At 45.2% G+C, this 21838-nt stretch overlaps 2 protein-coding genes across 2 annotated transcripts in view; one reads left to right on the top strand and one right to left on the bottom strand.

Moving 5' to 3' along the window:
• SENP5 (SUMO specific peptidase 5) overlaps nt 1-11115 on the bottom strand; it is a 100594-nt gene extending 89479 nt beyond the window's left edge. The window contains exon 1 of the mRNA XM_032225741.1: nt 11089-11115. The gene's annotated coding sequence lies outside the window, so the exon portion shown is untranslated. The remainder of the gene's footprint in view (nt 1-11088) is intronic.
• LOC116514249 (antihemorrhagic factor cHLP-B-like) lies at nt 10508-20459 on the top strand. The gene is made up of 7 exons (XM_032225748.1): nt 10508-10771; nt 12752-12862; nt 15890-15974; nt 16553-16716; nt 18331-18441; nt 19194-19295; nt 19861-20459. The coding sequence occupies exons 1-7, from the start codon at nt 10571-10573 to the stop codon at nt 20113-20115; spliced, it is 1029 nt and encodes a 342-aa protein (XP_032081639.1). The 5' UTR covers nt 10508-10570; the 3' UTR covers nt 20116-20459.
• The last annotated feature ends 1379 nt before the right edge of the window (nt 20460-21838 follow it).

Below are 21838 nucleotides of genomic sequence, written 5' to 3'. Positions count from 1 at the left end.
TTTGATAGGTTGGGTCTAGGGCTACCAGAATTCTCTGCCAATAAAGACCAGGCATGTATACAAGTGTTCTTTACTTATGATCACAACTGAGCCCAAAATTTCTGTTGCTAAGCGAGATTTGCCCCATTTTATGACTATTCTCACCACAGCTGTTAAGCGAACCACTGCGATTGTTAAGTTGGAAACACAGAAATCATTCCTATTGTTCAGGAGTGGAGCTGTGCTCTGTGTAACTGCGTGCAAACAGCAGCTGGAGGACACCTGTTGCACACTGGCATGTACCCAGCTGCAGAACTTTCAATTATATGTGGTAAATCCTTCCCCTGAACCTGTGCCGGCCCCCTTTGAACACTCTAGCTTAGTATTTTTCAACATTGGCAACTTTTAAGATGCGTGGACTTCAATTCCTTAGAATGCCACCATCCTAGAGGTTGAAAAGCATCGTGTTAGCAGAAATGGATGAGGAGACTGGCAACAGCGCCATCGCCTGGCGGAGGAGAAATACTGCAAGATTCTTTGCATCCGAACAGCAAAAAGGCCGCTCCACTTCTAATCCAACTGAGAACGTGCAGAACGAAGGGGGCAGAAAACTCTTGGGCAATGCAAAGGTCGCTGAGAAAGCAAACAAGTCCTGCCAGCTGGCACAGCCCTAGTAAGCTGCAGGTTCCCTTTAATATATGCAGCTTTGTGGTATGCTCTTGAAACATTCCTAACCTATGGAGTTTTACATGTAATTTCCCAATATGCCGTTTTTGTGCAGAATTTTTAGTGAAAAGATACGGCTGTTTCCCACTGTCCTTCACTGCTGCTTGAGCCGAGCTGCCTCTCTTAGCTGCCCTAACAAGTATTTTGATAATTTGTACCAGCTCATTCCCCTTGAAAGCCATAGCAGATTTCTTCCTTCTCCTCTTCTTCTTCTTCTTCTTCTGCTCCTCCTCCTCCTCCTCCTCTTAACAGATTAACAGAGTTGGAAGGGAACTTGTAGGTCATCTAGTCTAACCCCTTGCCCAAGCACGAGACCTTACATCTGCCTTTACCTAGGATCGAACTCACAACCTCCTGATTGTGAGGCAAGAGCATCACCTCTAGGCCACAGTCCTCTCCTCCTGCACCTCTTTCCTCCTAGCGTATTCCTGTAAGTGCAGGGTCCGTTTTTTGGATCGTTGAACACCACTTTGCACAGCCAGCTGCATCTCCAGGGCACAGGCCTGTGGCTTGAATATCTTTACTGATGGTGTCTTGCCATCTCTGTTTCAGATGCCCGCGAGATCACCAGTCATCGATTTCTAGTTGGTAGGCAGTCTTGGCCACGGTGGAAGGTGCTGCTCTCGGGACATGTTCATACCAGTGGAGCAGTGGTGGGATTCAAATTTTTTTACTACCGGTTCTGTGGGCGTGGCAGGGGAAGGTTACTGCAAAATCCCCATTCCCTCCCCACCCCACTAACCTGCTTTCCAGCTCTGTTCTCCTGTTCAGGGCAACAAAAGAAGATCAGCTGGGAGGCTGGGAGGCAGCATGGGCAGGGCCAGCCAATTCACCAGTTCTCTGAACTACTCAAAATTTCTGCTACCGGTTCTCCAGAACCTGTCAGAACTGGTTGAATACCACCTCTGCAGTGGAGGACCTTCTCTCATCTTCTCTATAATTGGTGCCACCCCAAAATGCTCTCGAATGATGTCATTTGCGATGGGGTCAAGAAGGGAGGAAGATGCCCAATATCCAATGAAGCATTTCACATTTCCATGGCATGGAGAGAGCTTTCGATCCCTGTTGTTGCTACCCAGCATTCTGTGCCACACAGTGCAACAGGGCAGATGGTTGTCTTGTAAATCTTAGATTTAAGATGGGTTGGCATTTGTCTGGCACATAATACACCAGTAAGATCTGGCCAAAACATCCAGGCTGCATTTACCCTTGCTCCAGTGGTGGGTTCCGGATTCCATTCCAACTGGTACGGTTGGAACAGCCCTGGCGTCACCCACATAGATGCATAGCTGCAAACAAGGCTTCTGCAAGCCTCCTCGACACTCCAGCTGCTTGGCAGAGCATCGCGCAGGTGCTGTATGCGCCATGCGCGTGCGCAGAAGCGCCAAAAGCTTTAAAACATGGTAAGGAGCTCAGGCTGGCGGGTGGGCTCTCCAAAGCACCGTACTGGAACAGTACTTGGTGCTTCGGGCAGGCTCCGGTATGCCCGTACCGGGGCGTACCACCTGCAACCCACCACTGCCTTGCTCTCCTCATTGATGTCGCCATTGACTTGGAGGTGGGATCCCAGATATTGAAAAATGTCCATAACAGATCCCGTCCAGATCCCTAATCATACCACCAACGTCCTAGCCATTTTTTTTTTTTTTTTGCAGAACACTTTTTAGGGCCCAATTGACAGCTTACATTTTACTGATAGTAGAAAATCTGTTAGAGTTGAAAGAAAGATGAAAGAATTAACACAACAGCGCAAACAGCTGCAACGTTGGCTTACTGCAAAGCCTGGGTGCTTTTCAAGATTAATGAGAAGATTAGTTGCTGCTTGGAACAAGTTCTCCGCCTGGTGAATTTAGCCCTTTCATAATAACTTGTGAAGCAATCGTTTGCTTTACTATTGTCATTTTGTTCGGCTCCTTACAATACATAGAAATTCTTTTAAGTCTCTCGAGGAAAGGAAAGTGGAAGAATGAGAAGGTGCAGGATAACAGAGACACTTGGTTATCATGGAAACAGAAGACAAAAATGACCTTATAGAATGAATAATATAGATAAGATTAGGGGTGGGCTTCAAAAATTGCGGCAACGGGTTCGCTGCCCTGTTGCTGGGTGGCCGTGGCCATGGTGGGTGTGGCCTAGTCGGCCTCCTGCATGGGGGGGGCATTTTCCACCCTCCCCAGGCTCCAGACACTTTCCTTGAGCCTCCGGGAAGGCGAAAACTGCTTCCCCTGGGCTCCAGAGGCTCTCTGGAGGCTGAAAACAGGCACATTTTCAGACTTCTGGTAATTCTGGTAGGCCTGTTTTTCACCCTTCCAGAACCTCTGCTCCTTTCCTGCACTTACCTGGCATCCAAAACAGGCCCTGTGGAGACTCCTGGGAGGGGTGAGGTGGGCTATTACTACTGGTTCGGCAAACCAGATTAAAATTAACATTCGGTTTGCCCAAACCGGTCCAAAGGGCAGAATCTCAGCCCTGGATAAGATCGTTCATTTCTGCAGATTATCTGTATCCCTTCAACACTAGTCTGTGCCAGCTGTAAAATTATTCCTAGTGTCATCTCCCTGGCAGGAGGAAATGACTTGAGCTTTGGCACTGAGTCTCTTTCAAGCTATTTTCTCAAACCCTACATCTCCAGATCGTCTTCCATCTTCCCACAGGAACTCCAGCTGAAAGGAAATTATGAGTCTTTCTTTCTATCTCTGATTAATATCTTGTTTTTTACTCTCCTGATCACTATTCAGTTTTGTTCAGAGGTAATAGCAATAGCAATAGCAATTAGACTTCTATACCGCTTCATAGGGCTTTCAGCCCTCTCTAAGCGGTTTACAGAGTCAGCATATCGCCCCCAACAACAATCCGGGTCCTCATTTTACCCACCTCGGAAGGATGGAAGGCTGAGTCAACTCTGAGCCGGTGAGATTTGAACTGCCAAACTGCAGAACTGCAGTCAGCTGAAGTAGCCTGCAGTGCTGCATTTAACCACTGCACCACCTCGGCTGGTATTCAGCCGGTTCGGATCAGTTTGCCTGAACTGGTGATGGAAATCGTGGGTCCGAAATCGTGGATGGCCCATCCACCCTGGCTCTAGGCATGTTTTGTGAGGCCAGGCGCCTGTGCAGAAGGTGTACGCATGAGCAAAGCGCATGTGCAGAAGGCCGGGCACATGCGTGAAGTGAGCAAGCACGCGTGGGGCGAACCGGTTGTAACAAAATGTGAAACCCACAGCTGGTTTTGTTCCCTTCTTCCTTTTGACCCCCATTTCCATCCTGTGTTTCTCCCCCTTTCCCTCTATTCTTCTTTGCAGTTTGCAGTTTCTATTCCACAGTCAACCACAAAAAAAAAAAATCCCTGGGTGATTTGGGCTACAATGAATTTGTCTTACAGTTTGGGTTAGAGAGAACATGGGAAGAGGGGGGTTTCAGTGCATGCTGCCCTTTTTATATAATTAAACATTAAAGGGAGATGTGTGGGCAATCCAGGGAGGCTCGTAGTTAAACTATCACTAGAAAGTGATAAGAATTGCGACAGAGATCTCTTCTATTGATCCACCAAGGTTCAGAGGCTGATTTTGAGAGACCTGCGTTGTGCAACCTTGTAACTTTTTCCAGTGTATTTTACAAGAGCCCCAAATGAGAAACATCCTCCATTTGCAAACTTGCTTTTCCTCCTTTTTTTGTTGCTGTGTTTTTATTGTTCCTTAAAATATGCTAACGGGAGAAAAAATCAGAATAGCGTCTTAAAGGCTTTTGAGGAGGAAGTTTAGGCACCATCTGACTTAGAAACGAGATAAGGGGAACTCATCACCTGAACTTTTTTTTTTTTTTTACAGCAGCAGCCTTAATTTTGACCTTCTTGGTGCAAATCCAGAGGGATTCCACAACGCGGCCAAGGAAACCAGCATTTTAAACCGCACGTATATGGACTCGGAATCTTTTTAAGGGTGCTCTAGATCAGAGGTGTCAAACTGGATTTCTTTGAGGGTCAGATAAGCATTGTAGTTCTCCCCCGTGGGCCAGCGGGAGGGCAGGGAGTAGGGGGAGATGGGACGGATCTCTCCTGCAGCACCCTGTCAGCCAAAAATGGGTCTCAGGGTAACAGCACATGCCCCCCTCCCCCCGGCTCCGTTTTTGACTCCATGGCCTCCTGCAACAGTGTCCTGGCCAAAAACGTGCTGCGCAAAGATCACGCAAGGCCCCCGTGCAACCCATTTTTGGCCTCCCCGGCCTCCAGCTGCACTCTGGTGGGTTCCGGTTTCTGTTACTGCAGTTCACTCAGGGAGGCGCTTTGGGTGCACACATGCGCAATAGTGAAAAAAGTAGTGAAAAAAACAAGGTGGAATAGATAGAATGATAGAAAAAAAAAACAAGATGGAATAGAAAAAGGATATAACCGGTTTGGGGGCGTGGCCAGCCAGGTTACTAACTGGTCTGAACTGGTAGGAACCCAGCTCTGATGTGTCAATCAAAAATGTGCCGCACCGAGGCTCTGTGGGGGCTGGCAGAGGCATCACAGGCCAGTCTGGAAATATCAATTCCCGTGGGCCAGATTTAAGCACCCTGTGGGCCGGATCCGGCCCACGGGCCTTGAGTTTGACACTCCAGCTCTAGATAAATGAGGAAATAGAGTCCAATTTTTTCACTCTCGTAGTAGTTAATGGTCCATCTTCAGGATTTTAATTTAGCTCTCAATCATTGAGGGCTATGAGCAAGTTTGGAAAGTAAACATCCCCAGAACTTTCAAATACTAGGAGGCAAACCCGTTCCCCAGATGTTTCCTTCTATCCCTATGAGGCCTACGTTGGGCCCAGTGATATGGACATGGACATTTGCAGAATCCATCCGTTTCATCCAAACGGCGGAACAGAAATGGTGGGTCTTGCCTTGCAAGCGTTGCCCTTTTTTGAACATGGATGCGATGTTGTGACATGTACACACTCAAAAAGGTGGAACTGGCATGATGACATTGTGATGCTTGTTCTGCCCATCGTGCTCACTGGGAGGCTTTGAGCCATTTCTTCTCTCGGTTCCAAGAAGCAGTGTGGAATTATAGGTAGATGTTGAACTGGGAAGAAGCTTCAACTTAGTTAGCTTACCCAAACTAAAACATATAGCAATAGCAATAGCAGTTAGACTTATATACCGCTTCATAGGGCTTTCAGCCCTCTCTAAGTGGTTTACAGAGTCAGCATATTGCCCCCAACAATCTGGGTCCTCATTTCACCCACCTCGGAAGGATGGAAGGCTGAGTCAATCTTGAGCCGGTGAGATTTGAACTGCCGAACTGCAGATAGCAGTCAGCTGAAGTGGCCTGCAGTACTGCACTCTACCCACTGCACCACCTCGGCTCTCTATATATGAAGAACTCAACCATAGATGGCTCCTGGATATCTCTGGGCCCCTTTATGAAGCCTTAGTAAGGCTACACCTGGAATACTGCATCCAGTTTTGGTCCCCACATTACAAAAATGATGTTGAGACTTTGGAAAAAGTGCAAAGAAAAGCAGATAAGATGATTAAAGGCCCAGAGACTAAAACATATGAAGGATGGCTGCAGGAATTGGTTACGGCCAGTCTAGAGAAAAGAAGGACTAAGGGGGACATGACAGCAGTGTTGCAACATTTGAGGGGCTGCCACAGAGAAGAGTGGATCAGCTTATTTTCCAAAGTACCAGAGGGCAGGACAAGAAACAATGGATGAAAACTATTCAAGGAGAGAAGCAACCTAGAATTGAGGAGAAACATCTTAACAGTGAGGACAATTAACCAGTGGAACAGAAGTTGCCTTCAGAACTTGTAGGTTCTTCATCACTGGATTTTTTAAAGAAGAGACTGGACAGTCACTTGTCTGAACTTGTAGAGGATCTCCTGCTTGAACAGGGGGCTGATCTAGAAGACCTCCAAGGTCCCTTCCAGCTGTATTCTGATTCAGTCCTTCTCTCTCAACCTAAGAACCAACAAAAGCAAGAAGGAAGAAAATCAACTTGTCTGAGCTGAGGTGCAGGAGAAGGCTCCTGTGTATTCCTTGGACACCAAAGCTGATTAACAAGCAAGTACGGTAGAACCTCTGGTCATGAACGTTTCTGACCACGACCAAATTGGGTGGTTTTTTGGGTAAGCGCCAAATTTCCTGTTGTTTGTTTACAAACAACAGCAACCCATGTGTGGCCGTTGCATTAATTTTGCATTAATTTGTACTGGCACACAGAACACCTGACATGTTTTTAGAAGGCAAAATCATGAAATTGTGTCTCACTTTGGCCATAACATGTGGGGAAAGTCACTGGAGTTATATTTGGATCACTTAGCGGCAAAAGGAAACCACTGTCAGGAAATTTCTCCTTAGTTCTAAGTTGCTTCTCTCCTTGATGAGTTTCCACCCATTGCTTCTTGTTCTACCCTCAGGTGCTTTGGAGAACAGGTTGACCCTATCTTCTATGCATGTATATATGTATGATGTATGCATACATACCAGTGGTTGGCTCTGGATCCCATTGCAATCGGTACAGTGCAACGTGGCTCGGCGTCCACCACATGAACATGTGCGGCATGCGTGCACATGTGTGCAGTGCATATATGCATCCTTACCTCCTGCGACACACCGCGATGCCTCTGCAACGCTCCAGCTGCTCGGCGGAGCGCCGCACAGGCATCGTACGAAGTGCAGAAGAGCTCAAATACAGGTAAGGTGGGCGGGTGGGCGGGCCTTCTGGAGGACCGTACTGGAACGGTACCTGGTTTTCCCGGCAAGCACCGGTACGCGTACCGGGGCATACCACCTGCAACGCACCACTGATACATACATATATACCTATGTACGTAGTTCTTGGCATTTAGCGACCGTTCAGACTTACAATGTCACTGAAAAAAGTGGCTTATGACCATTCTTCACCCATATGATGGTTGCAGCATCCCCAAAGTCATGTGATCAAAACTCGAATACTTGGCAACTGGTTCATTTTTATGACGGTTGCAGTGCCCTGCTCCCCTTTTGCGACATTCTGACAAGCAAAGTCAACAGGGAAGCCAAATTCACCAGCTGTTAAGTCAGTCACCATTTTACTGACTTAACAGCTGCAGTGATTCACTAACAACTGTGGCATGAAATGAAGTGAAACCCACTTAGCAATCATCTCACTTAACAATGCAAATGTTGGGCTCAATTGCAGCCATAAATTGAGGTCTACCTATGACAGAAAAGAGTAGTGGGTGGTGTAAATCTATGGAATCAGCAGAGGAAGAAGGACAAACTCTGATTTTTGGGACAGACTGCCTGTCCATGAACTTGTAAACTATTTTATCAAGAAATGTTAGCTTTGGCTACTTTTCAGAGAGTTCTGTTGATTGAAGCCTTGTTCATTCACCTTAAATTTTGACTTTGAACATATTTGATGACCTTGTCCGCACGTAGTGGAAAAGTCTTCCCTTTTGATGTCACATAAAATGCTCCCCATAGCTCCACATTTCATCAAAATTAGGGAAGGAAGGTCTCTTAGTGAAATAAGAAGTCCCAAATGTGTTTCCCCAAAGGACCACCAGATCCTGTTTGCTATTCCTCAGATCCTTCTTGAAAGAGCACAGTTTAATCCCCAGTATCAGGATATACCTTGCAATTCTATAGCTGTGGCCCCATTGAGGCCTTCTAGCTTGATAATAGGGTCACCTAGCACAGGAGTCAGAAACCTGTGGCTCTGGAGCCGCATGTGGCTCTTTCATCCCTCTGCTGCAGCTCCCTGTCACTGGTCGGCTCCACAATTGATAGAGTGTTCAGTTAGGACAGGTAGAGGAAAAAGGATGCCACACTAGGAGGAAACTCTATGGTGGGGAAACCGGATATCCGGATGGCTCCAGAATTGAATGCCTTGGTAAGGCCACACTTTGAATACTGCATTCAGTTTTGGTCACCACGATGTAGAAAAGATGTGGAGACTCTAGAAAGAGTGCAGAGAAGAGCAACAAAGCGGATTAGGGGACTGGAAACTAAAACATATGAAGAACGGTTGCAGGAACTGGGTATGTCTAGTTTAATAGAAAGAAGGACTAGGGGAGACATGATAGCAGTGTTTCAATATCTCAGGGGTTGCCACAAAGAAGAGGGAGTCAAAATATTCTCCAAGGCACCTGAGGGTAGGACAAGAAGCAATGGGTGGAAACTAATCAAGGAGAGAAGCAACTTAGAACTGAGGAGAATTTTCCTGACAATTAGAACAATTAACCAGCGGAACAGAAGTTGCCTCCAGAAGTTTTGAATGCCCCAACGCTGGAAGTCTTTAAGAAGATGTTGGATAGCCATGAAACAATATAGGGTTTCCTGCCTAGGCAGGGGGTTGGACTAGAAGATCTCTAAGGTCCCTTGCAACTCTGCTATTGTATTATTGTATTGTATAAGACTCTAGAGCAGGGGTGTCCATGCTGGCTGGGGAATTCTGGGAGTTGAAGTCCTCAAGTCTTTTTTTTATTAAATGTTTCTATTTTATTTTTGTGTAAACAATCCATTTTCCATTAACCATCTAGGTACATCATCTAGATACAAATATTTTGTGCCAACATTGAAATATACAATCTTATTCATTATTTAATCCCATCTTGGCTTAATTTCCAATACCATAAGTATCTAATATTATAACAACCCCATTGTAATTTATTTAACTTTATTAGTTATGTTAACTAATGATACATTTTCTACACTTTAGATAACGTCTTTTAGTATTAATTCTTATGTCTATTATCTAACCACTGGTATAAAGATTCCCAAATTATATAATAATCAGTTTGTGCTTTCTCTTTGATAGCCAGCATCAATCTGTTCATTTCTGCACATTCTACTGTGTTTCCCCCAAAATAAGACAGGGTCTTATTTTCTTTTGACCCCCCCCCCCCAAAAAAAAATAAGCACCTGGCCTTATTTTCAGAGAGGTCTTATTATTTTTGAGGTGCAGGAGGCGGTGAGCGTGGTCACCTCATGGCTGCTTCTGTGTTGCAATATTTTTGGGGAGGGCTTATTTTAGTGCATGCGCTCAAAAGCCTGATTGGGCTTATTGTCCAGGGAGGTCTTATTTTCAGGGAAACAGGGTAATATTTTCCTAATCGCATTCTCCTCTGCAGGGATCTCTTCACTTTTCCAATTTTGTGCAAATACACTCCTAGCTGCCGTCATAACATGAAGGTCTTAAAAGTGCCCATATTGAACACCTCTGGCCTACAGAACAGCATGGGTAGCGAAGGAAACAAACAAATGGATCTGTAATGGTGAGAAAGGTGGAAGGGATGAAAAGAGGAGGAGGATGGATGGAGTTGATGCCCAAGATGGATCGAGTTGATTGCAATTACAATGGTTGCCATGTTGGGTGGCCTAAAAGCTAGTCTGGGGACAGATCATTTTAGAAAAGGTCGAATCAGTTGCTAGGAGTCAACATCAGATGGATGGCACTTAATCCCTGTTAGTTAGGTCAGTAAGGGAGCTGAGGTTTGACACAAAGTCTTCCATATGTTATAATTCACACTGACTTTGTGCGTCCTTGCTATATAGTTTTGTACTCTTAAAATACCCTTTTCTGCAGCGGTATATCCTGGGATTAATATGGCTGATTGACTAGGGGAGTAGCTTTCCCCCTTTCCGCACAATCTGCGCTTTTCCCCCTTATCTAATCAAACTTTGACTAGATGTCCCCACATATTTATTTTTCCTTTCCTCTTGTTTGCAGGACCTTTGGCAAATATTGCATCCTCCCAAGTAAGCCAATGCAGGTGGCAAGTGGGAGGGGGGAGGACAGGGGACAGAAACACTCCATATAAAGGGGCACCTGACATCGGATCCCCTGAAGCCTACCTTCCTTCTGTCGGTGCCTTGTACATCATCTCTGAACCCAACCATGAATTCCCTGGTAGCTCTCGTGCTCCTGGGTCAGATTATAGGATGCACGCTTAGCCATCACTTTGGGCCGCAATTCGATTGCAACGGCGAAGAAGCTGAAAGATTTGCAAGTGTGGCCGTGAGCTACATCAACGAACACAGTATACACGGATACAAACATGCTCTCAATATAATCAAGGATGTTCATGTCCTGCCCCGGGTAAGTACAATGGGAGGAAAAAACTTCCTAGTTTCCTTTACTAAATCAATAACCGTTAGGTGATTTTTTTGGGGGGGGGGGTTGATGTTGTGCAAGTCAATTGCTGTAGTCTTCCTGCTGAGATTTGGGCAATCTATGGCCTCTTTATAGGGACGTGGTGGCTCAGTGGCTAAGACACTGAGCTTGTCGATCAGAAAGGTCGGCGGTTCGAATCCCTAGCACCGCGTAAGGGAGTGAGCTCCTGTTCTTTGTCCCAGCTTCTGCCAACCTAGCAGTTTGAAAGCATGTAAAAATGCAAGTAGAAAAATAGGGATTACCTTTGATGGGAAAGTAACAGCGTTCCATGCGCCTTTGGTGTTTAGTCATGCCGGCCACATGGAGACGTCTTCGGATAAGTGCTGGCTCTTCAGCTTTGAAACAGAGATGAGCACCGCCCCATAGATGAGCACCGCCCCATAGATGAGCACCGCCACATATGTGTGAAGGAAACCTTTACCTTTATGGCCCCTTTCTAGTCAATGTTCTGTAATCTCATAGCTTCCATTTCAATTGAATTGCTAGATGGGTGTGGACAACAGGTGTCCATCATTTTGTTGATAGTGACATGCAATGCTCCCACCTCATCTCAGCGATAGAAGACTGCTGCTTCTTTAGCTATCGGATCCTTAGAAAGGGAGGGTGGTCACCTTGTGATCTGCACCATACACACAACATGTTTAACTAGCACAAAGCATGTTTTTGTGATTGCTTTTGGGCAGCAATAACAGACTTATATACCACTTCAAAGTGTTCTACAGCTCTCTCTAAGCGGTTTACAGAGTCAGCCTATTTGCCCCCAACAATCTGGGTCCTCATTTTACCCACCTCGGAAGGATGGAAGTCTGAGTCAACCTCGAGCCTGGTGAGATTCGATCTGCCAAACTGCTGGCAGCCGGTGATCAGCAGAAATAGCCTGCAGTACTGCACTCTAACCACTGTGCCATCATGGCTCATATATGCAGAGCTTGGTGTGAGCACCAGTTAGAGTTGTTGCATCAGCTCAGCCCCTTGGGTTAGTTAATGGTTCAGTGTGTGATAGAAATCCAGGAGATGGTTAATTCTGCAACTGGGTTAAGTGAGTAAATGAACTCTCCAACTGGGCAAAATGTTAGCTCCCTCCCAACAATATGATCTTCATTAGACCTCCTGTCCCAAACAGTTGTCCTAAGTTTTTGTAGCAGTGGTGGGTTGTAGGCTGTACCCCCACCCGGTACGAGTGTACCGGAGCCTATCTGGAGCACCAGATACTGCTCCAGTATGGTGCTCTGGAGGGCCACCTGCCCGCCCGCGCTCCTTACCTGTCTTTAAAGTCATCAGCGCTTCCGCTTCTGCGCATGGCGCATACAGCACCTGCGTGACGCTCTGCCGAGCAGCTGGAGAATCGCGTAGGCTCGCATAGGCGCCCCTGGATGGTAAGACGCATGTCCGTGCATGCTGTGTGTGTCCATGTAGATGATGCTGGGCCTGTACTGGTTGGAACGGGATCCGGATCCCACCACTGATGTGTAGGTAGACAGATCAGGATTACCCAATGGCATTTTTTGGAGCCAAACTGGTGGTGGTTGAATAGACCATATGCACTCATGGGAACTATGCAATGTCAGAAAGAGGCCATTTCTTCCACCCAGACCTGGGAAAAACCAACAACTGGGAAATTAGCTGAGGCCTACAAGAAAACCTCATGCCACATGCAGAGCAGATGTTCAGGTCAGGACATGTCAGCCTTGTCCATTCCTGCCTTGCAACCTCTGAAGGAACCATGTTCAACTTAAGGCAGCATTGACATTTCCTTTTCTTCAAAGCAGTCGATAACTGAGAAGCACGCCGGGGCGAGGTCTTTAACTAGTGTGTCAATTCAAACATTTCTGTGAGTCAGCTGATGCAACAGAGGCAGAAATGTGCAGGGAGAAAAGTCATTCTCGTGCTAATTTTTCATTTCAGAGACCCCATGGGAAGGTCATCTTCCTTGAGCTAGATCTCCTGGAGACGGTGTGTCACGTCTTGGATCCAACTCCCATCGAGAATTGTTCTGTAAGAGCACAGCAATACCATGTAAGTGCCTGAAGCTTCTTGAAAATGTAAGGCTTTGTGAGAGGACAGGTGGCTTCTTACCACTCCACCAAGAGTAAATTGAGTTTCTGAACACGTATACACACTGGTCAACAATGGATTAAGGAAAACTCAGCTGTCACTAACATATTCCACACACATTCGTTTTGAGTGCACATTACTGTTGGAAGAAATGTCCTTCTGGGTTCAGTTCCAAGTGGGGAGAAAGACGCTGGAAACATGGAGGCTGTTTGGGAAGATGGTTTTAATGGTGGACAGGACCACACGCTTTGAGGTCCTGGGGAAAGGGGGTAACATGACTTGAAGATCTTGTTTCAAAAGTTTTATTTCTTTTAAGGCAAACATTTCATCATTCCTCAATCAGTAAAACATCGAACTACAATTTCTTGTATATCAAAATAATTCTAGTTTACCACCAAATTCTTGTCTAGCCTAATATATACCCCTCCCCCCCTCCACCCTCTCCCCCAACCCCCCTCCACCTTCCCCCCCCCCGACTTCCCAGAACCCGTACACGGTATGGATTTCTAACAAACACAATCTAAAATCTATTGAGAAAAAAAAAGAAATAAAGAAATTAATGACATTCTACATTGACCTTAGCTTCTTCTTGCTGAACCAACTTTAAACAATTTAAATCATTTCTGATCTTAAGCATAGGCTAACTGGAATTTCTTGGTCCCATATTTATTTTGTATATAGTCAATCCATTTTTCCAGTCTCGTTTATATCTCTCATTTGAGTGATCTTTAAGATATGCCGATATTTTTGCCATCTCAGCTAAGTTTGTAACTTTCAATGTCCATTCTTGAGTTGTAGGCAAATCTTCCTTCTTCCAGTATTGCACCACCAACAGTCTTGCTGCCGTTATTAGATGCAAAATCAAGTTAGTCTCTACCACTGTAAAGTCAGTACATATACCTAGAAAGAATAGCTGAGGAGTAAACTTTATCCTTCTTTTAAAAATATTTTAAAATATTTTAATAATCCACCATATTTTTATCCAAAATGCCTTAACCTTTTGACAGGTCCACCATATATGAAAATATGTAGCATCGAGAGAACCACATCTCCAACATTTAGGCTGTAAGTTTGGATACATAGAAGCCAGCTTTTTAGGATCTAAGTGCCATCTATAGAACATCTTATAAAAATTTTCTCTCAGATTTTGAGCTTGTGTAAATTTCACATTTCTAAGATCTTGAAGGAAAAAAAAGGGAAGAGATGTCAAGAGTGCCCTAGTTTTATACCCTCTCTTGGGCCCCGCCTTGGAGCTTCCTGTTCCTGTGTAAGAAATGTATTCTGATTGGTAGTCAGACTCCCAGGGGGCGTGGGGCCTTAGCTAACTTTGTAGGCTGTCTGTCCTTTGAGTCCCAAGCTTGGTTGAGCTGTTGCTGGGTGATGATGTAATGAAAGGGCTTTGGGATTCCTATTATGGCTCTGCCTGAAGGAGGTAGATCTTGGTTATGTAGAACATAACCAATGGCCCACTGACAAAGGTGGGGAGGCTGAGCTTCTGCCTCCCTTTTAGGGGGAAATATTCTGCCCTTTTAATATTTCCTACAATGATTCATTTTTTTCCAGGAGAGGGGTGGGTGCTAACTTCCTACATTACATAGCCAGATTTTATTTCAACTCTGAGCAACGAATTAGTCAGGAATTGAGAAGTCAATTCTTCTTTCAAGTTCACCCCGTGATGTCCAAAGTTGAATTGTTCCCATGCCAGATGCCATGAAAAGTACCTTGTTGCTCCTCTGCTTAGAGCAGGAGGTATCCAACCACAACCACTTTTAAGGCCTGTGGATTTCAACTCCCGGAATTCCCCAGCAAGCTATGTCCAAGATTAGATCCCCCAGGTTTAGAGGTTAGTGTCCAAATTTCATCAACATGGAACTGCCCAAGTAGAAGTTCTCATATTACACCACCTGCACCAAAGACACCGATAAGATAGTTTTGAAGCAAGTATGCAGGTCACAATCAAAACCAAGAGAGACCCGCTAAGTTAGGGCAAAGCAATTTTCCTTTATTGTTCCTTACCTAGTACAGACAGAAATCATGCCACCATAAAGCAAACTACTTGCATCATTAAACGTATACAGTATTCTGAGAACTTCTAGGGAGGAGCTGCCTTGACCTTCTTCTTCCCAACCAAACTATCTAAACTGTCTCTTGCTTCTCTGGAATGCAACCCCTAACCCTAGCCCCTCCCACCTGGGAATCCAGACTGCATTCACCACAGTGCACTAGCTACCGTAATGTGATAATTTTTTTTTATTTTAAACACATAAGCACATCAACAAAAACAAACACATAACTTAAAAACAACATAGGAACAATAAGTTCCATCGTATATCATACTGCAGTTCCGAATCGGTTTCTTTGCAGTTAGTGTTTTCCCTACTATACATTTCCATCTTCCATTCATAATCTCCTTATTCGTTATCTATTTTTATGTATATTTCTTTATTTATTTAAACTTAGCTACTTATGACCAAATATTATTTACCTATATAATGTTTTATATTTTTTACTGTCATTTATTCTCTTTCATACAGTTATAGATATACATTCACATAATTATTCTTTTTCTTTGCCATTCTTATAGTATTATTATTATTATTCCATTTGAAAGGTTATAAGGTATAGTTTAAAATGCTTTGCTTACCATCCTTCGCACCTGCTAAGACACCACCTCGTTTTCTTTAACCCTAACCCCTAACCCTAACCCCTTCCACCTGGGAATCCAGACTGCATTCTACCACAGTGCACTAGCTACCGTAATGATACTGCCTCACAAATTAGTCTACCCAAGTTACTGGTGCACTGTGCTTATTTTAATAATCTCTCTGTTAAGAACATGAAATATGCTGTAATGGACCATAATAAAACCTACTAATGCTATAAATCCCCCAGAAGGCACCAGTTTTAAAAGCACTAACCCAAAATGGTTAGTTAAATCATGTTAAGTTAAAGTTTAACATGTTTAATTTGATGCCTTTGTATCTCCAGGCTGTTGAAGCAGACTGTGATGTCAAGCTGCTCAGTGATGAGGGCGTCGACAAAGTGGTTGCTGCAAAATGCCACTCAGAGCCAGGTAATTTGTCCTCGTCCCTCTTGGATTCTTAGATGGGCTGGGTTCAAGAAACTAAGACAGGGGTCGGCAACCTTAAACTCTCAAAGAGCCACAAAAGTCCTAACCAGAAACCCCCATTCAATTCTGGAGCTGACCGGAAGTCCTGTTCCCCCACCATGGAGTCTCCTCTTAGCGCAGCGTTCTTTTTCCTCTACCTATCCTAACCAAAAGCCCTATTGATTCTATAGCCAACTGGTGCTGGGAGCCACAGTAGGGGGATGAAAGAGACACATGCGGCTCCAGAGCCGCAGGTTGCCAACCCCTGAACTATAAGAGCCGAGCTAACCAGTGACACCTTGTCATTTCCTGTCCTGTTTTATTAACTTTTTATGATGGTGGAGTTACTAACCCAGTCTTTCTTTAAAACTCAGCAGCACCTTAGGAATTTTTAAGAAGAGACTGGACTGCCATTTGTCAGAAATGGTGCAGGGTCTCCTGCTTGGACAGGGGGTTGGACTAAATGACCTAAAAAGTCCCTTCCTGTTCTGTTAATCTGTATCTGTAAATGACCTTCTTGACAATTTTTTTTGTCTTTTCAGATTCTGTGGAAGACGTGCGGCAACATTGTCCAAAATGTCCAATTCTTTTGTCTCTGAGTGACCCTCATGTGGTAGATTCTGCTAACTATGTGCTCCATAAACACAATGACAAACTGCCCCACCATGCTTACGAAGTCCTTGAGATTTCAAGAGGGCAGCAGAAGGTTAGTATGCAAATCTTAAAAAGGAATTCCGATTAACTCTTCCAGTTTAATGCTTTGATACTTCATATAACTAGGAGAAAACAGGAGGAGATGGGGGGGAATGGGAGAGATCTGCAAAAATCTAGGAAAAGAACCAGATATCAAGAAAGGAGAATATTTGTAGCTCAGGATTGAAATGAGGGGTCCTGGGTGTTCTCTGATCTTGGTTGTTTTCTTGCAGATGTTTCATTAACCAAACTAGGTAACATCATCAGTGCTAAACTGATCATAGACTAACACCAATGACATGGGTAGGATTCAGCCGGTTCTGACCGGTTGGGTGGACCGGTTGTTAATTTTACATCTAGTTCGCTGAACGGATAGTTGCAAGGAATGGCTGGCCACGCCCATGCCTCCCCTCGCTTTCCAGAAGTCTCCACATGGTCCATTCACTATGCCAATTAAGTGCAGGGCTCATCCAGAGGTTCTAGGAGGTGAAAAATGGTCCTTCTGGGAGTTCCAGAAGTCCTGAAATGGGCTGGTTTTTGGCCTCCCCAGCTCTGGAGGCCCAGAGGAGGCCATTTTCAGCCTCCTGGAGGCTTGAGGTGAAAACTCCCCTCCCCATGGTGCAGGAGGCTGAATAGGCCCCACCCACCATGGCCACACCCACCCAGCAATGGGGCAGAGAAGTGGTTGCTAACATTTTTCAATCCCACCCCTGACAAATGATGTTATTTAGTTTGGGTAATAAAATGTCTGCAAGAAAACAGCCGAGTTCAGAGGGTACCAAGACTCCACAAAGAAGCAGCTGCTAAGAAGAAGAAAAAAAAGGGATAGATAACTTTTCAAGAGCCAGTGGCTGTAGCCGGCTCTTTTAAATTTATGTCCCAAGCCTCTGAATCCAGTGAACAAGGATTCACTGACATTTTATTTATAAAATATAATTATGGCCAATACCCAGCCAAGGGAAACTTAGAAACAGCCACTAAGTAAAATGCCACATGAAGGACAGCTGCAGGTTTTGGGTTTGGCTAGTAAAGGAAAGAAGAATTAGGGGTGACCTGATAGCAGTATCCCAGTATTTGAGGGGCTGCCACAAAGAGGAGGGGGTCAAATGATTCTCCGAAGCACCAGAGGGAAGGAAAAGAAACAATGGATGGAAACTAATCCAGGAGAGAAGCAACCTGGAATTAAGGAGAAACGTCGTAACATTGAGGACAATTAACCAGTGGAACAGAAGTTGCCTCCAGAAGTTGTGGGTGCCTCATCACTGGAGGTTTTAGGAAGAGACTGGACAGCCACTTGTCTGAAATGGCATAGGTTCTCCTGCTTGAGCAGGGGGCTGGACTAGAAGACCTCCAAGGTCCCTTCCAGCTCTATTCTGTTGTAAATATTCTAAAACAGAAGAAATGAAGCAGCCACATAAAAGCCAAGAAATACTTATTTCTCAGGGAGTCTGGGGATCACGAATCACCCCCCTCTCCCTCTCTGCCAAAGGAAGGTGGAAAATTTCAGGAGGAACAGGTGACCATGGATGATGGTGGGGAGATGCAGCAGACAGGACTAAAACTTCATTCTCCCAGCCCTTCAACTTTGCCCACAACCCAGCTGAAATGTCTCTTGCTTTGATTTCAGTTCGACCCTGAAGGTTACTATGTGGAGTTTGCTATTGTGGAGACCAACTGCACTCATCAGGAAGCTCACGATGACAACTATCACTGTGATCCCAAAGCATTAGGAGAAGCGGTAAGTGCGAGGGTCAACGCCAATCCTATCTGAGCAATTGCCATCTCTTCCTCTCCCTCCCTCCCCGCTCCCTCTCTCTCCCTCCCTCCCTTTCTCTCCCACTCTCTCTCTCCCACTCTTCCTCCCCCTCTCTCCCCCTCTCTCTCTTTTCTCTATCCTTTCTTTCTCTCTCTCTCTTTTCTTTCCTCTTTCTCCCTTTTTCTTTCTTTCTTTCTTTCTTTCTATTTGTCTCTCTTCTCTTTTTCTTTCTTTCAGTCTCTTTCTCTCTCCTTCTTCCTCTCTCTTTTCCCTCTCTCCTTTCTTTCTTTCTTTCTCTCTCTCCCTATTCTTTTTTCTTTTTTTCTCTCTATTTCTTTCTCTTTCTCTCCTCCCTCTCTCTTCTTTCTCTCTTTTCCTTCTTTCTTTCTTTCTCTTTCTTTCTTCCCCCTCTCTCCCTCCCTCTCCCCCCCTCTCTCTCCTAGCAAACCAGAGCCACATTCCAAATAAATATACAAGGCCAAATATTCCATAGAGAAATAGAGACTTGAATCTGGCTCTCACCAGCCCAAATCCTACAATTTAACCTCTGCACAAAATCAATTTCTTCGCAATTGGTCCAGAAATAATGCATTCCCAAACTTCCCATCAACATCTGAAGAAGGATACGATGCCGAGTACTCTAATGAACTGGGTTGTGATCTGACCAGATTCTTTAGTTGACTAGTAGCTTTTGGGGTTCACGTGGAAATATCTTAATTCTTCCTTCTCTGCAGCATTTTGGATTATGCAGAGCCACTGTGTTTAGATCGCATGCTGCCACTGGAAAGCCTACAGACGAAAAGTATGAATCGGACTGTGTCATCTTTGATGTTAAGGTATGTATGTTAAATGCAATTTTGTTCATCCTCCCTCCTCTTCCTCCACACCAGAGTTTCTCATCCTCGTCAACTTTAAGATATGTAGACTACAACTCCCAGAATTCCCCAGCCATGGCTGTGTACTTTCGAAAAGTCACTAAACAAATGAGGACTTCCCTCTATTGGAAATATTAAGAGCCGCCGATTTTCCTATGTTCAGTTTTCAGTGGGGTTTCTTAGATCACTTTCGTGTTAATGCGTTGGAAAGGTCAAAGCAGGATAAAATAGCACTTAGACTTATATACTGCTTTACAGTGGTTTGCAGCCTTCTCTGTGCGGTTTGCAGAGTCATCGTGTTTGCCACCAATAATTCGGGTACACATTTTGCCCAACTCGGGAGGATGGAAGGCTGGGTCCACCTTGAGCCTGGTGAGATTTGAACAGCCAAATTGCAGGCAGCCGGCAGGCAGCGGAAGTAGCCTGCAGTACTGCACTCTAACCACTGCGCCACCGCGGCTCCTGGTTCAATGGCCGAAGAAGACTCATCCGTGTTTACATGTTGTTGTTGTGTTTTGTTTTCCAGGACGGACATTCTCATAGCCATTTGGTGGAGCATCACTTTAGAAAAAGCATTGTGTCCCCAGGATACAACAATACTGTCCTGGACCTCGTCCATTCACACAACCATACAAGTGCCTCACATGAGACTCATTCTCACGAACATGGGACGGCAATCCCACCTCATGTGGCTAAAAGAGAAGTGCCAACAGTGCCATCGCACGATCACACCCACCCTATAAAACTTTGTCCGGGAAAAGTACATCACTTCAAGGTGTAGGTCAGCCATGCCAGAGAGCTGAAGAAGCCGCCCAGTTAATGCAAAAACCCTGTTTTCAAATCTGAACTCAAACCTTGCATCCAAAAAGGGGTTTTTACCCTGATACATTACAGGCTTGGTGTTGGGATTCCCGTTGTTGTTGTTGTTGTTGTTGTTGTTGTTGTTGTTGTGAGAAAGAGGCATTGTATTTCTGCCTTTCTGCTTTTACAACTGCAGACTCTCACTGCAAACTTCACATCTTCCAGTCTCTCTCTGTTCAGCCAAGGATCTAGAAGAAAGTTGAACAGAAGTTTTATTAGCCCCAAAGTCAAAATTCTTATTTTTTTTTCTTTTAAAGAGAAAATGTATAACATTTGACAACAATATCTGCTCATCCCTTCTATTCCTAATGAGATTCCCCAACCCCACATGTTTCACCATGCTACATTATTTTACAAGGTCAATGTTGAACAAAGTCCGATATAGTGACAGCAAAAGCCACAGGGTACTTCCTAAATAAAATGTTCAATTCCAAAATGATTTTTGCCCCTTGTTTTGTTTTACGTTTGTGGCCAGAGGCTTTGGGCACTCTGGGTGAGACTTCTGGGAATTATAGTTCAGCACCTCTGAGACAGTGGGTCAACCTGTTCTCCAAAGCACCTGAAGCAGTGTCGGGATTCAAAAAATTTTACTACCATTTCTGTGGACATGGCTTGGTGGGCGTAGCACAGGAAGGATGCTGCAAAATCCCCATACCCTCCCCACTCCAGGGGAAGGATACTGCAAAATCTCCATTCCCTCCCCACTCCAGGGGAAGGATACTGCAAAATCTCCACTCCCTCCCCACTCCAGGGGAAGGATATTGTAATATCTCCATTCCCTCCCCACTCCAGGGGAAGGATACTGCAAAATCTCCACTCCCTCCCCACTCCAGGGGAAGGATACTGCAATTCATAATTCACAATTCACAATTTAAAGGGTTTATATGCCGCCCAATCCCTGGGGAATCCGGGTGGCTTACAAATACGAAATGAAATGAAATACACACAGGGGGAGAATACAAACAATACGAACAATTAAAAAAACAAAAAACATACATTCGGTTTAATTGGGGGTTGAACCTGATTCAAAAATCAGAACCGCAGGCCTGTCGGAACAGCCAGGTTTTGGTGGCTTTTTGGAAGGCCACGAGGGTGGGAAGGGTCCGGATCTCTGCTGGTAGCTCATTCCACAGAGCCGGAGCAGCTACAGAGAAGGCTCTTCCCCGAGTGGTCGCCAGTGGGCAATGTCCGGTCGACGGCACCCGGAGGAGGCCTAGCCTGTGGGTTCTTATTGGACGTTGGGAGGTGTGTAGCAGGAGACGGTCTCTCAGATATCCAGGTCCAGTGCCATGTAGGGCTTTAAAGGTAATCACCAGCACTTTGTAGCGCGTCCGGAGACTAATAGCAGTAGACTTATATACCGCTTCATAGGGCTTTCAGCCCTCTCTAAGCGGTTTACAGAGAGTCAGCATATTGCCCCCAACAATCTGGGTCCTCATTTTACCCACCTCGGAAGGATGGAAGGCTAAGTCAACCCTGAGCCGGTGAGATTTGAACCGCTGAACTGCTGATCTAGCAGTAGACTGCAGTGCTGCATTTAACCACTGCGCCACCTTGGGGAGCCAGTGCCGCTCGCGGAGGATAGGTGTAACATGCGATATCGAGGTACACCCGATATCGCTCGTGCGGCTGCATTCTGGACC

This window comes from Thamnophis elegans, chromosome 10, assembly GCF_009769535.1.
Source record: "Thamnophis elegans isolate rThaEle1 chromosome 10, rThaEle1.pri, whole genome shotgun sequence".
NCBI lineage: Eukaryota > Metazoa > Chordata > Lepidosauria > Squamata > Colubridae > Thamnophis > Thamnophis elegans.
The sequence above is the reverse complement of the archived record's forward strand: the minus strand, read 5'-3'. Positions and strand labels throughout refer to the sequence as shown.